Source organism: Melanostigma gelatinosum, assembly GCF_949748355.1.
Source record: "Melanostigma gelatinosum genome assembly, chromosome: 23".
NCBI classification, from domain to species: Eukaryota; Metazoa; Chordata; class Actinopteri; order Perciformes; family Zoarcidae; genus Melanostigma; species Melanostigma gelatinosum.
The window spans coordinates 9486249-9500481 of record NC_136656.1 but is presented as its reverse complement, the minus strand read 5'-3'; the positions used below and the strand labels follow the sequence as shown (position 1 = coordinate 9500481).

The following is a 14233-nucleotide window of genomic DNA, read 5'->3' as shown; positions in this document are numbered from 1 at the left end:
GACCTTATTACACTACTGTAATTATCTTGAACCTTAACATAGCCACAAAATGTTATTTTATTATATATATTTGTTCATTCTTGCCTCAGCTGTCATATATTTGTTATTTTATTATATATATTTGTTTTTGGGGGGGCAGAGAGCAAACAAAATGCCAATGCCTGACATTTTATTTCCAGCTGCCAACCTCAGGAAAAGCCTGCATTGCTGGGAGGAATGGATCATTTTGGGGAGAGATGCTCCCACTTTCCAAACTGAGAACTAAACCTTCATACAATACGACCCAGTCAAGTCTTCAACATGTAAAACCTGGCAAGGCGTGTAATTATTTTACTCCTCCAGCCTGCGCTTTAGCAGATTGATGGCACTGACAGAAAAATGGCAAACAGGAAAACACTGTCTAGGTAAACAAATTAAAAGCCAGGGCGTCCGTGCTGAAAGGGGGAGAAAAAGGATAAAGAAACACGGTTGACAGCATGAAACACAGTGTGCGTTTCCTTTTTTCCACCTCAGGTTATGTATAAATACAGCCTAAATACGTAATGAACCTTGAGATGCTGAGGTGTCGTCCAAAGGCAATATATTTTAGTGGCTCTCTCTCTCCTCCTGCTGTGAGAACACTTGAAGAATATGAAACTGATATGAAACAAAAAGACAATTAAATCACTAAAATGTATCACAGCCTTCTTTTTTTTTGCAGGACCTCCGGGAAAACGAGGAAGAAGAGGCCGCAATGGAGAGCCTGGTATGTGCATTTGTGTTTGTGTGTGTGTGTGTGTGCGTTTCTGTCTCTGTGAATGTGTGTGGCCAAAGATCACTTGACGTCTCAATCCAGAAACATTCAAGGAGTAATTCAGGAGGACATCAGCAAATCATACTGCAGTTACAAGTACTCTGTATATGTTTGGAGGCCAAAATAGGTTATAGATGTGTACTTTGTGGGCTGGTGGTTTCAGTGTTCACTCGGATTGTTTTAGCTTCAGTCGCTATAGAAACCGTGTGAGACAGTGATGCCCGAACTTGTTGGAGCGGATGATGATCCTACTTCGAAGTAGTTCTCGCTCTCTCGCTCTCTCGCTCTCTCGCTCTCTCGCTCTCTCGCTCTCTCGCTCTCTCTCGCTCTCTCGCTCTCTCGCTCTCTCGCTCTCTCGCTCTCTCGCTCTCTCTCTCTCTCGCTCTCCCTCTCCCTCTCCCTCTCCCTCTCTCCTCTGAGCTGACTCGACAAACTTGCCGAGGCCTCGGGTATCCAGGGAGCAGGACATGTTTTGTGGCGACGCTCCCACAAGATGTGTCGCAACAAATTGAATTCACAGCGAGACCATGCACTTGGCGAGGAGCTGCATCCACACTCCGTTCACCTGATAGTAAAAGTGATAATGGGCTCCGGAGTGTGGCAGTGTTCCTGTATCGAGAGCAGCCAAAGCTTTGGAACAAAAGTCCTGCCCTTGTGAAAAAGAAATTACAGACACAGGGCAAAGTAAGGTCCCAATTTTAAGTGAGATCGAGTAATAAGGGAGCGGTTTGGATTCACAGCTGGAGAAACAAACACTGTCGGGGGAGAATAAAAATCTGCTGGTTTTACCACCAAATCCAGCTGCTACTTTTTTAACGTCCCAGGAGTTAAATCGAATGAGCGGTTATTTGAGTATCAAAGATTCTATTTCTTCCGTAATTTTTGATTTTGTCAAATTAGTTTTGAATCCCATTGTGGCCATGTTGAGATGTGAATCAGTGTGGTGGGGCTCTCTGCCTTTTCTTTTTTTTCTGAGTTACATAATACTCAAGTAATCCAGTGCATGACTTGAAAGCCAAGGGAGATGAGAACAAAAAAATAGATATCAATTGACAGAGAGACAACAGTTCAATGTTCTGGTTGGCTGCAGATCTGTAATACCGCCGGTCTTTGTTAATACAGCGTTTAACTTTTCAAATAAACATCCATCATGTCAGCATATTTCAAATGGCACTGTTGTGCGAAGACGGTTCTTTCTCTCCCTGGTCAACCAGAGCAAATGTGGAGAACGTGAACCGCTTCCTCCACGACAAATCAATTGGAAACAAGCACGCAATCATAACCCAATCACAATGTCTGGACTTGAGAGGCAGAGTGGGAACAATTGGGAACAATTGGGACGACGGTCCTTATTTCTCTCTGTGTAACAGCCCAAATTACAGGACTAAACAAGGCCGAGGTACGCTGTCAAATCAGAGTGACGGGACTACCTGAACGAGTTTCATTAATGTCAGCGATGCAGTGTTCACAGCAGCTTTTTTTATCTGTACTGGTTATGCTCAGCGTCGACAAAAACATTCATGTAAATGGCTTTACGAAAAAAAATGCTTTCAAAGTCCTTGTACAGAGAATGTCATTTTTAATTTGGCCGCTTTAAATGGCCGAAAGGTGATTCTGCATATTAGCATGCAACTATCGCTCAGTTATTTCTGCTGCATTTACTGTTTAGATATGTGTAGCAGGCATAAAAAAGCAAGAATCTGAGCAGAACTCTCAGAAGCATTTAAAAGAAAATATGATGGCACCATGCTGCATTATTGGAGCTCAGTGTCAAACTAGGTCTACACCTTTAAAAAAAAAAAAAAGATTATTTTGGAGACATTATTTATACGACGTTGACGGGGACCGGCGCGCGGCATTCTGCACTGTGGAGCCTTCTGCAAATCCAATTTCCCTCTTTTTAAAAGTTCACAACACACTGGTTGATGTTGAAGGAAAGCATATTTAATTCATGATTCGCTTTAACCAAAAGTAAGTAAGCCGCAGCAAGTTTCCCACAAATTCAGGGTGAGTTGTTTTTGCAGTTTACTCCTCTACAAAGGCGAGGGGAATGCTCTCGCCCAGACTTGGCTGCAACCGACAGAGAGAACAAATAGGAAAAGGACACGGTGATATTTACCGATGCATAAAGAATGAATGGGATACTTCATTGAGATCTCTTGTTTGTCTACCCGTAACACATGGAAAGGAAAAGTGTGGCATGACGGTTTAGGATGAAAACATTTTTGTAGCAGTGAAAGCAACGCTCTCAGACTGTTCCAGCAGGTGGCCGACGCTGGAAAGTGTAGAAAGTTCCCTCCCATATGTTCCCTATATGAATAATAGGCACTTTTTACTGATGACCTTGCCTTCACAAAAGGAGGAATTGATGCTCAACGTGAGCCGGTTGAGCAATTTAAGCATATACAGTGGTGCATCAGTGTCAAGCGTGAAGAAAAGCGCCTCTTTCTTTGCAACAAAAGCCTGACTTTTCTTTTACAAAGTGAGTTAGAAAGCCCCATTGCATCCCGTCTTTAACCTTTACGTTATGTTGGAGCAAAACAACTTTCACCCGCCGCGGTGTAAGCAATCACACATTTGACAAGCTGTGGAGGAAATTGACTCGGGGTGCCAGTGTGGGAACAGAAAGTGAAACTCACTATTTCATTTTACATGGATTATATTTCATCAAATAATGTTTTTGGTCTCAGGCCATCAAATTTAAGAATGCATACCTTTTTTGAGGTGGCTATTATGTGCTCTGCAGCATATTGCACGTTTTTATCACACAATTTCTTTGATTTCCCTGTAATTGCTCGTTGAAAACGTTGTGCCATTCGACACAGTGGGACAGGTTTATTAAAAGCTAAGTGGTCTACTGTAACTCAACGATCCATTAAACCTCGCTACAGAAGTGCAGCCCAGCGAGCCTCAAACATACGAAGTGCAGCCCAGCGAGCCTCAAACATACGGCTCCTTAAATGCTCCAGCTGTTGGAATAATTTCGACTTTCCCCTGGTCACGAAGAAGAACAGTTCAAGGACATAGGGCTTGTAAAGAAAAAAAGAATCCTTTTTTTTTTAGGATTAAAGCAGCTGGGTACCTTTTTTAATAAGAACCTAAAGACCCTAAATGATTTTACAGGGCCCTGAAGTGCGTTGGCACACAGTCCTTTGAGCAGCAGTAATTGGGGGAAAAGACGAGTGTCACCTCACAAGAACGTGGGAGCATTTTTTAACAAGCGTGCAACCCCATGTAGTAGTGAAATTAAAGTCACCTACGAATGTAAAATGCGATCACCAGGCCTGGTGGCTATTGTTCCGACTGTATGGAAAATAGATTGGAATCTTTTGTCATGGTGCCGTTGTTGTAAACCATGCTTCAGGTAGAAGTGGGATGTCCTGAAGTAGAATGTCTTGTGTGTTCTGCATAGCCAGTGAACGCATCACTGAAGAGACGCATCTTTATCGAATGTTCCTTCACCAAAGAACTAAATCTCTGCAAGAGCCTGATTTCCCATCTGAGTTATTTGGATGTGTGGTTTCAGTGGAACATTGATGATCTGAGTCTGTTTGATCGCTGATTGAAAACACACTAAAGTACTTTTTTTTTTCCTTCTTTCTCTTTCAGGACCTCCTGTAAGTATGCCTGCCTCACATCTTCCCCAACTGTGTGACGGTAAAAACAGTCAAACACAACTGCAGGATGCACTTCAGCGTATGCTTCTTCACTGTTTTTGAAGTCAGGAACAATTGACATGAAAGGGAAATATTTGCATAAAACCATAATGTGGTACATTTTGGGCCTCCCTTGCCGTAACCATTAGGTTGCCAGGTAACCAGTGGAGACAAATTGGGATTTTTGTCCAGCTTAAACAAACGAGATGTAACATTTTCATAAGTGAGCTATAGACTTTGTACTTGGTGGATGTTAAAAAAGTATAAAACTATGTTTTTACAATTGATGTAAAAGACATCCGACTATGACAAATGTGCTGAGAAATCTCCGTTGTACCACACAGTAAGCCTCTATTATTAAATGAATCTCTTTATCCCTGCCTTTGCCCAAATGACAGGGACGGGGGTCCCCATTAGGTGGTCTGGTTTGTAATATTCTTGCTGCCATCCCTGCCAGATCCCTGCACCCGAACAGATTATCTCACCTCATTACACTGCCGGGGTGATCACAGATCCACTCCCCTTAACAGATGGAAAACTTCAGAGTTCCCCCCCCCCCCCAAAGATGAAGACAAACCCATACTTACATAAGCACCGAGGATTGTGACAGTTCGCTGTATAACCGGGTCAAGCGGGCACTGTATGCGTGTGCGCCGTTAACATTATTTATAGTCCAGAGGCATGTGTGATTGAATAGGTATAATAGCGTGTGCCGACTGAGCTGTAAAAGTTGTAAGTTAATCCTCAGAGCCTTCTGAGACACCCGCTCCTGGGGTTCTGGGACGTAAGTAAGTGCAGGTGGTCTCACTTCTCCGGCTCTCTCGCCAGGCCGTACATCTGACATACACAATCATACTGTGAGATGTCTCAAAGAGCCTGCAAAGTATTCTCTCTGAAAGGTTGGATTTGCCTGTAAATGTATGGGCTGACTGTTTTGTTTGGTACCTGGAGGATTGTTCCTTACGTAGTAAATCCAGTGCACAAACAGTAGGTACCTGACGATGCTCCAGTTGTGGCCAGCAAATCACACTCTGATGAAGTTGTTATAGGAGGCAGAAGGAGCTGTAAATGTTTGGGCTCCTTTTTATTTCCTGGAGGAAAAGCAACCATCTTTAAGCGGAACCTCTGCTGCACCGAGCAAAAAGGTTATAATGTGCAGTACAGAGCAAAAAAAAAACCTGAAGGCTGACTCCATTTCGAAAGACAGACTTCAAAAACAGTCTTAAAAAATTGCAATGATCTGACAATGACTCACCCAATGGTCACCAAATCTGTTTCCAAACAAAAAAAAAAGAACTTTCTTCAAAAAGAGACAGTAGCAAGTGACCTCATGCGGCCCCTCATTTGGTTTGCCCACCCAGGGGATGGCAGAGGACACGTGTCTATGAATATTCAACAGCTCCCTCTATAACTCTGGTAACACTGTGTAAATTGTACACAGCCCCAAAAAACAACCACCGCTGAGGTCATTACAGATCTCTGCGGCTTAAATCGTCACTCGGCCGCCGATGAATGGACGGGGACCTGCAGTTGCAGTGACAGAAGGAGAGATCAGATCTCCTCGATCAAAGCTGATCAGGACAGATCTTCATTCGTGGCTCGCGAGCGGCGTTAAGACACGGAAAAGTGATTTGCTTTCATGGAATTTGGGGTCAGTTGTCAAGTGATGTTGAGTTGGATATCTCTTGTCTTTCAGACACATTGGCAAACTATTACTGGAGACATGTTACAGATATGGGTCGAGGGGATTTTCAACTTTTGCAGCATTTACAAGAAGAGTATTTTGCCTCCTCTTGCTACTGAAACCAAAAGAGTGTTTACATAAAAGTTAAAGTCTGTGACATGACAGCTGAGGCAAGAATGATCATGTCTTTGCTTCTTATTTTAAAAAGAATCGTCTTTTCTCATATTTCTCTCGTCAAGACCGGCCCGTGTCAAAACATCAACCGCTGTGTGTGTGTGTGTGTGTGTGTGTGTGTGTGTGTGTGTGTGTGTGTGTGTGTGTGTGTGTGTGTGTGTGTGTGTGTGTGTGTGTGTGTGTGTGTGTGTGTGTGTGTGTGTGTGTGTGTGTGTGTGTGTACACCATTTAGCGCCAATCAAGCATAAAACTCCATCTCTGGGGCTGCACAAGAGTACCCACCAACACCACCCGCCGACTGTACTTTTTTTTTTTTTAGCACAGACTGTACGCCATACTGAACAAAAATTCGATGGAAGGGGAAATATTTGAAAACGATACAATGTTGGAATAGCGAACCCACTTCAGCATGCCTCTGCACCACACTGGACTCTCAAGCCAGGCCAGTTACAAGTCGGTCATGTTAGCCATGAGGTCAGTAAAGCTGGGTGCGTCTGTATCTGTATTTGACAAGTAGTTTCCACCTGCCTGCTTCACAAGCCGAGATTCCAGAGACGCAGGTTGAGTGTGAACTGTCACAGCGTATGAATTATGCAGCTGTGCTACAGGGATTACAGGCAATGTGGGGGTGAAGCAGAGGAGCCCAGACGCCGTCCACCTTTCATCCTTCATCTGCTATGCGTCGCAGCGCCACACCTGTTAATACAACATATTCCAGCTGGACTTTGATCACTTTTTCTCTACAGAAGTGGAGAAGGCGTCAGTTTTCGAAATTGAAAGTGAGACTCTCGTTAGAGTTATGGGAGGCTCTGCATGCTCTGATGTTGTGATCATTTAGACTTATTACTCTGCCCATTGACGGTTTCACATCAGAGCACGGACGCAGAATGGAGACACACAGAGGCTTTGGCGTGTGAGAGGCTCGCCAAGAGCTGCGAGTGGATCTGTCTGACGTGGTTGTTCATTTGGGCTCATGGAGGCAGCGGTGCCTGAGGAGGCCTACCGGCACTGGACGTGACAACCTTAAGAGTTTGACCTTTTTTATACGTCAGTTCTCTGCTCATGCTGTGCCCATCAGCAGCACTCGGCTGTCAGCAAGTGACAGGAGGCAGCACTCAGGCCAACCGAGAGCTTGACTTCACAGTGATTTGAAGACGATAAGTAGTGCACGTTGGCTGGCTGAGCAGGCTGAATACTCACAGGGGAGACTGTCGTTATCTTGTCGTGGTAAGAGAATGAGCACAGTATGACTGCGATGCTTGCAGTTTTAAGCTGGGAAAACAGTTGACGTGTGCTGAGGATGCATGCAGGTGAGTTCTCCGTCTAATCTCTCTTCAAGTCCTCTGCTTTTCACCAGTATTCTACAAATACCAAATCCATGCTTGCCCTTAGTCCCGCCTCTTCTTTTAGCATTTCAAATGGCGAAAAGCTACACCAATATCGCATTCTCTTTGAAAGTGCTGCACTCCAGCCTTACGAAAAGGCTTTTTGATTGAGAGGAATTTTCCATCAAATGATGAAAAATGTGGAGCTGCCACTATGTGGTTCTAATTGAATCAACAGAAGAAGCAAAATAAATCTATTTTCAACTGGGACATTGTCCCTTAGTCAACATTTCATATCCAGGAGAAGAATTTTGTGGGTCAGAAATTTTTATGGATACAATTAGGTTAAAGCTGTTTAAATGTTTCCCCTCCTCAGGAATAACGAGACCTTCCCTTATTGAGATTGTGAATTTGTGTCTCCTCCATGTTTGATTTGCACCCTGACACTGTTCCCACACAACAGACACCAACAACCAGTCACACCATCAGTTTCAGTTGCTTCAGTTCACAGCGTCCCTGCTCCCACAGGAACATCATACACATAACAACTAGCACACACACACACACACAATCACAAACGCATACGCACACATTAAAGTAATTTTATGCCGGCTAATTGTGATACACTGTGAATATGGGAACCAGATGCCATTCCCAAGTCAGTTTTCCAGTGTGGTTTTCCTATCCCTGCCTAACCTCTGCGTCCAGATTCCCCCCGACGAGCACCAGTAACTTGTGGTTGTCCTCTTCTGCCCATTCTGTTCTGATTACTCACATCCCTGTGTTAGATAGAAGAAGAACAAAAGTCCCCCCCAGGGCCTATGCAGCGCTAACAAATGGAAGTGTACATGTAGATATTTGTTTTTACTGGATGTGTTTTACTCAGTTCCAGATTTGTGCATGTTTAAAATTGAGTAGATTTCACTTCCAATGATGCCCACAGTAGGTTTTAAGCTGCAAACAGCTAAATGTGCATTTTGCAGTTAACGTACCACTATTTGCATTGGTGCAATTGATCAAATCTGTGTATCCAAATGGGATATTTCAACTTTGCTGGGTAGAGAGGTGATGGGAAATGTTGAGAGAATGAAGGCTACATTACTTTCTTTCCAGTGAATCACTCTTCAAAACACCTCATTGCGGGTAGATTGTAATCTTTGAAAGAAGAGTTCAGCATTTTTGGCAAGCAAATTTTATTTCGATTGCACTCACAAACAGATTTTTTTCAAATTTAAAACAGCCAGGTTGAACTCAACCCAGATTGTTGTGAAATCTAGAACTCTCAGCTTCAATGTTTGGCAAACACGATGCATCACTTAACCGAGTGAAGTGCGTAAGTCGGGGGTTTAGTCTTCTCAAACCCTTTACTATGGCCCTGCTCCCACTGTTGTGGTGAGCAGCACTCCTCACCTGCCCCCCCCCATTCCCTGTCAACACTTGGTGCCTGGAGATTTGCTTTGCTTAACTTCCTGTGTACACACATGTTTATTAATATTGTGTAGCTGTGTGAGAAAACCGCCTGCCGTAAAGAAAAGGTTGTAAAAGCGGTAGTTGTTGGCCTGCGCTCTCAGAGATGCCAGTGCTCCAGGGTGAGATGATTGGATCCATGTGGCCGGCAGTTCGGGCTACAGCAACCGCTGCCAGCCCCGTTGGCCCAGGTTCTGCAGCGAGGATATGAGCTCTGTTTTGATTGATCAGTTTTCTGGACCTCGATACATTTAACAGGTCAGTGTGATGCAAAACGAATACACCCGAGTCCAGACGGAGGTTACATGCAGATCCCCTGGTTCCTGACTTTTTGGATCTAGTTGGATTAGGTAGATTGCGGCAACGAGATTGTACCAGCAACTTGCAGCCAAACCCACGAGAATTACTTCGCGAGCCAGCCTTTCGACCTTGCACTGCACAATGAGCCTCGCACTGTCAAGCTTTCATTCATCATGTTTTAGTAAATTACGGAAGAGTAGGAATGTGAATAATGGATATCCAGTGTCGTCCCTTCTATGTGAGTTATTGTGAAATTAGGCTGACCGGAGTTTTACCTCGTGAGTTAGTGGACTTTGCCTGGAAATGTATTTTGTGATAGATGAGAAATTTCACTTTGTTGGTAACAGGCCTTTGAATTGATTTGATTGTAATCTCCTTATTTTATTATTTCCTTGGCATTTCCTCTGTCAAAGTCAACTCCTTACAGCTGAATACCATCACCGAGACACTAACATCTGCATAAATTGAGCAAGAAAGTGAATTCCTTTCCTTGAAAATATTTTATATTGGTAAGAAAAAAGAAATGTTTTGCACTCGGTAAACATTGCTCCGGGCACATTGTCACGCTTCTTTGCAGTTTACAACAACCACATTTTGCATCAGCAGAATAGCGTGAAACAGGCGTGAGGAAATTGTGTGGCATGGCCTGTGTACTCTCGTGCATTCGCCTCCTTGTGCATGTATGACACAAACAAAACTTCACTATGTGGGGCTGGTCAAATACTATAAATCATTCATATAATACCTTTAATAATAAATAATATACCTTAATACCAGTAAGGTTTAACTTTTTCGCTGCTTCCATACTTTGGTCATGGGATGAGATACCTCATCTAAGTGATCTGAGAGTGTACTAATACATAAGAAATGTAAATGCAGAGGAATCTTGGATGCACATAGATAATTAGTTTGACATAGAATATGAAACTAAGAGAAACCGCATCATCATGAAATAAGGATGAAATCAAGATCAATTCGAATCCTTCTTCTCCAGTCGAGGACAGACCAACACGGAACACATGGATATCTAGTTGTGCAATATTTTCACATCTCGATCTTCCGCATTGCAGGAGCCACATATGAAAAGTACCTCGGTGCCAGGATCATTTTATTGAACATCATTTACTCTTTATATGAAGTGAAGTAACTTGCATTGACAGATTTGAATGGCAATGTTCATGTCGCTTGCGGGTTTGGCCCCAGCTCCCTTAGCGTTTTTAAATTTCTCTGCAGACCTTTCCATATTTCTCCCCTACTCTGTTTTAAAGGTGGCAGTGGTTCTTACTCTTCTTTTTCATATACCAACAGCTCATTTGGGTCATTGGAGCCAGTGGTCATGGTTTGGCTTAGACTGGGAGGGCTAGTCGTGTATATGGATAGAAAAAAAACTGAATCCTGATCCAGTGGTCCACCAAAAAACTTGTATCATGCACACAGGATGCTCTGTTACAAATCATCTCATGATGGAAGTTTGACATAAGTTTGGTCAGCGTTAAGCTGCAGAAGATGTGAGTCTTTAGATCGACGTGATATGTGTCATTTCCAATAAGGGCTTTGGGGGTGTTTACATTCTGTTTATCACCACACATATGACAGACAGATATTATTTTTCAGCACCCTTACACGGACAAATCTTTGAAAGAGGCTTTCTGCGAAATAATTCTTCCAGCCCCCGGCAGTAACAGTGAAATAATGTCTGTACACCAAATCCAAGATGCACATGTTTAAAACGATAATATTCTTAGCTTTTCATGAGAAGATCTATGTAACCGTGAAGCTACAGCAAGCAGGCAGTTAGCTTAGCTTAGCTTAGCATAATGACTGGAAACAGAGCGAGAGAGCTAGCCTGGCTCTGTCCAAAAGTCCAGCAAGGACCGCGAAAGCTCACCAATCAACACGTTGTATTTTATTGGTTTAATCTGTACAAGAGCAAAGTGTAAAAACTTGCCCTGGCAAGTCATGCTAACTGGTTCACCGTTTTCTCATTATTATGCTAAGCTAAGGTGCTCGACAGCCAGCCGTTGAACATTAATTGTATACTTCAAAATGGCTTAACTATTGGTTTAACAAGCCTCATAAATTAGTTTTTTAGATATGTGGCCATTAAAGAATCGAGTGTGATCTGAATGTAAAGGTGTCAAAGGCACTGTAGGGTTAACCATCTTTAACAAAGTAACGCACAGTGAGCAAGTTTGATCAAACAGAAGCAGCCTGATGAGCCATGGAGCACCTGCTGGAGGGCTGCTTTTGAAAAAGAACCAGCGCAGAAGCAGTAAAAAAAGATATAAAAAGCATACACAGGGGCTGATTGGAAACCTTCCTTAAGGGCGACTGAACCCACAAAGCTGCAGAGACTGCTCGACAAGTAGACACCCGCTGCAGATGCACTGTAGCACAGTATCGCTCCTTTTGGAATGGTCCTTGCAGGAGAGCTGTTTAATAGTCTCTATAAAAGACTGTACTGGCTAAAACAGTTTGGAAAAGCTCCAGCGGGTGCTGTCTGTCCATGTGATGTGCAAATGATGGGCCGTTTAATGAGCAGGTGCAGACTGTGTTTCGAAATCCTTTGCACACATGCTTTACGACCAGATGGAAGCTAAATGAACATGTTTTTTTTGTGCAAGATATGGTTAGGTGTGTTAAAAGCAGCATTGCACTTGCGAAGGTTACATCTTCCACTGAATGCAGCTGAGGGAAGTTTTAATTGAATCGCTAGAATTCAGCAACCATTACGCGTATTCAAAATGTTCAGTTTCAAAAAGAGAACATGTCTAATCGTCATATGAAGACTCAAATGTCTGATAGCGTTACTTAGCTCCCTGATTACCAACCAGGGGGTATGTCAGTTACTTTGAGGTACGTGGGAAGATTCATTTGATAATATAAATTACAATTTGATTGCGGTTAGAACTTTGAAAACACTGTTACAAAGTGTTTTACATTAAAAACAAACTAATTTAAAACACAATGAAAATAACATCAACTAAAAGTACAAAGTAAACACAAAAAAACTGAGAAAAATGAACTAAGATATCATAAAAGACAAATTCTAACACAGCAAAGCAATTCTAAAAGAGTGGGGTTTTCGAAAGTGATATAGAAGATGAAACAGAGTTAGCAGCCCTGATCTCCTCATGGAGGCCATTCCACAGAAGCCCTGACTGCAATCTGGACCTTGGTAAAAAGGGCTTTGTATGTCATCAATAATATCTTAAAATCAATTCATAAAGCGACAGGTTGCCAATGTAAGCGAGCCAGGATGGGACAGATGTGATCATGTTTCATGGTCCAAGTCAAAATCATGAGCAAGTGAAGTTAAAACAGTTTGCTGATGAATGGATGAACAGAAGAGTCAGCTAAAAGTAATTGACAAACAGTTGAAGTAGTTGAACATCAAACAGGTTGCTGGCTTAGTTAATCAAGCCGGGAATATCTACTGTAGAAACACCAGTGGTCTCATGTATTCCTCACCAAAAAAACCAACCCATGTATTTTTTACCCTGTTATGGAGGTTCAACATGTATTTGATCAAGTTTCACTACGTTGCTGTACTAACAATCTGGATTTATTGAAATGATAAATCATATAAAGCAGAGTTTTAATTTCTTTCCACAAACTAACCCAGTCATGTAGCCCGGTAATCTTGTGTGCCAACTATGTGTAGTTTTCAGTGCCAGATGCAATACGTAAAGCAGGCTTGTGCAAAAAGCTGCAGTGGGTATATTTATGTATTTCTTTGTCGCAGATGTACATATGTTTGCAGTAACAGCTTGTCAATAGCCTATTGTCCAAAGGCAATTTTCCTCCACATTAGAAAGCCTGCACTGCCTTCCATTTTTTAGGAACATGCTGGAAACGTATTTAGCCTCTCTGGACTGCATCTACATCATCGTAAAAGTCACATTTGCTTCCAATTTGTCTCCCGTTATTCCCCCCTTGGGAACTGCAATCGGAAACATTGTTTTCATAATGGCGCATTTTGTATTTACAAGTGTGTTGTTGCTCTTTGTATGGCCAGACAAGTAAGCAGCAGGACCACCTCCTTAGATATGTTTGTATCAAAGCTGCAATTCCCATCAGCTTTTGTCTGGGATTGTTGAAGTGAATGCCTCATATTTGAATAAATGGGACCATGCGCTACACAAGCTTGCTATACAGGTTCTTATTGCATGACCAAAAGCTAATTGGGCCTAGAATGGATCCAGTTGGGAACACATGCACAACTATAGATCGACATGAAGCTATACGGATAGTTAACTGTGCATTAAAAAAATCATGTCCAAAGACACAGGGTAGGCTACATCCCTCTTCCCCCAGAGCAGTGTGGGAAATTGGCAGAGGAAAACTGTTGGACTACCTCTGGAGCGTTTCAGTTTTCAACTGTGCTATTGTGTGCCAGTGCAGTGGAAGCCTGTCTGTCTATGCAAAACCTGCTGTTCTGGGTCACTGGAGGTTGTTCCTGTGAGTCTTTGGACCAAACGCAGGTCTTCTACTAATGGCATCAATCTATGGATTAGTGTCAGCAGACTTTTCTCTGTGAGTCTTGATATCTTCGGAAGCAAACCACGTTTGACCGGTATTAGCCTGGAAAAGTAACCGCCGCAGGGCTATTACCATAGTTGTGTTGGTGACAGCTGAACAGCTTGTTCCTTCGACCTGAGGACATACGTGACATTTTTTTGGCAGTTGCAAAAGAGACGCACAATTGCCCAAATTTTGGCAATCACCAAATAAAGTTGCTTTCCTTTTTGAAAAATATATCTGAAGGATAGCCTTTCATGTGAAATACAGACTAGCATCAGAGTACATGGCACGGCGGTCAGTTAGTCACTCT

The 14233-nt window shown here is 42.8% G+C and overlaps 1 protein-coding gene across 1 annotated transcript in view; it reads left to right on the top strand.

The window, feature by feature from the left end:
• The window catches only part of col25a1 (collagen type XXV alpha 1 chain), a gene marked incomplete at its 5' end in the record, with an annotated part of 130466 nt that overhangs the window by 71059 nt on the left and 45174 nt on the right, over positions 1–14233 (top strand). Inside the window, one exon of the mRNA XM_079296014.1 lies at positions 701–765. Coding sequence (XP_079152140.1) covers positions 701–765 — 65 coding nt within the window. The remainder of the gene's footprint in view (positions 1–700; positions 766–14233) is intronic.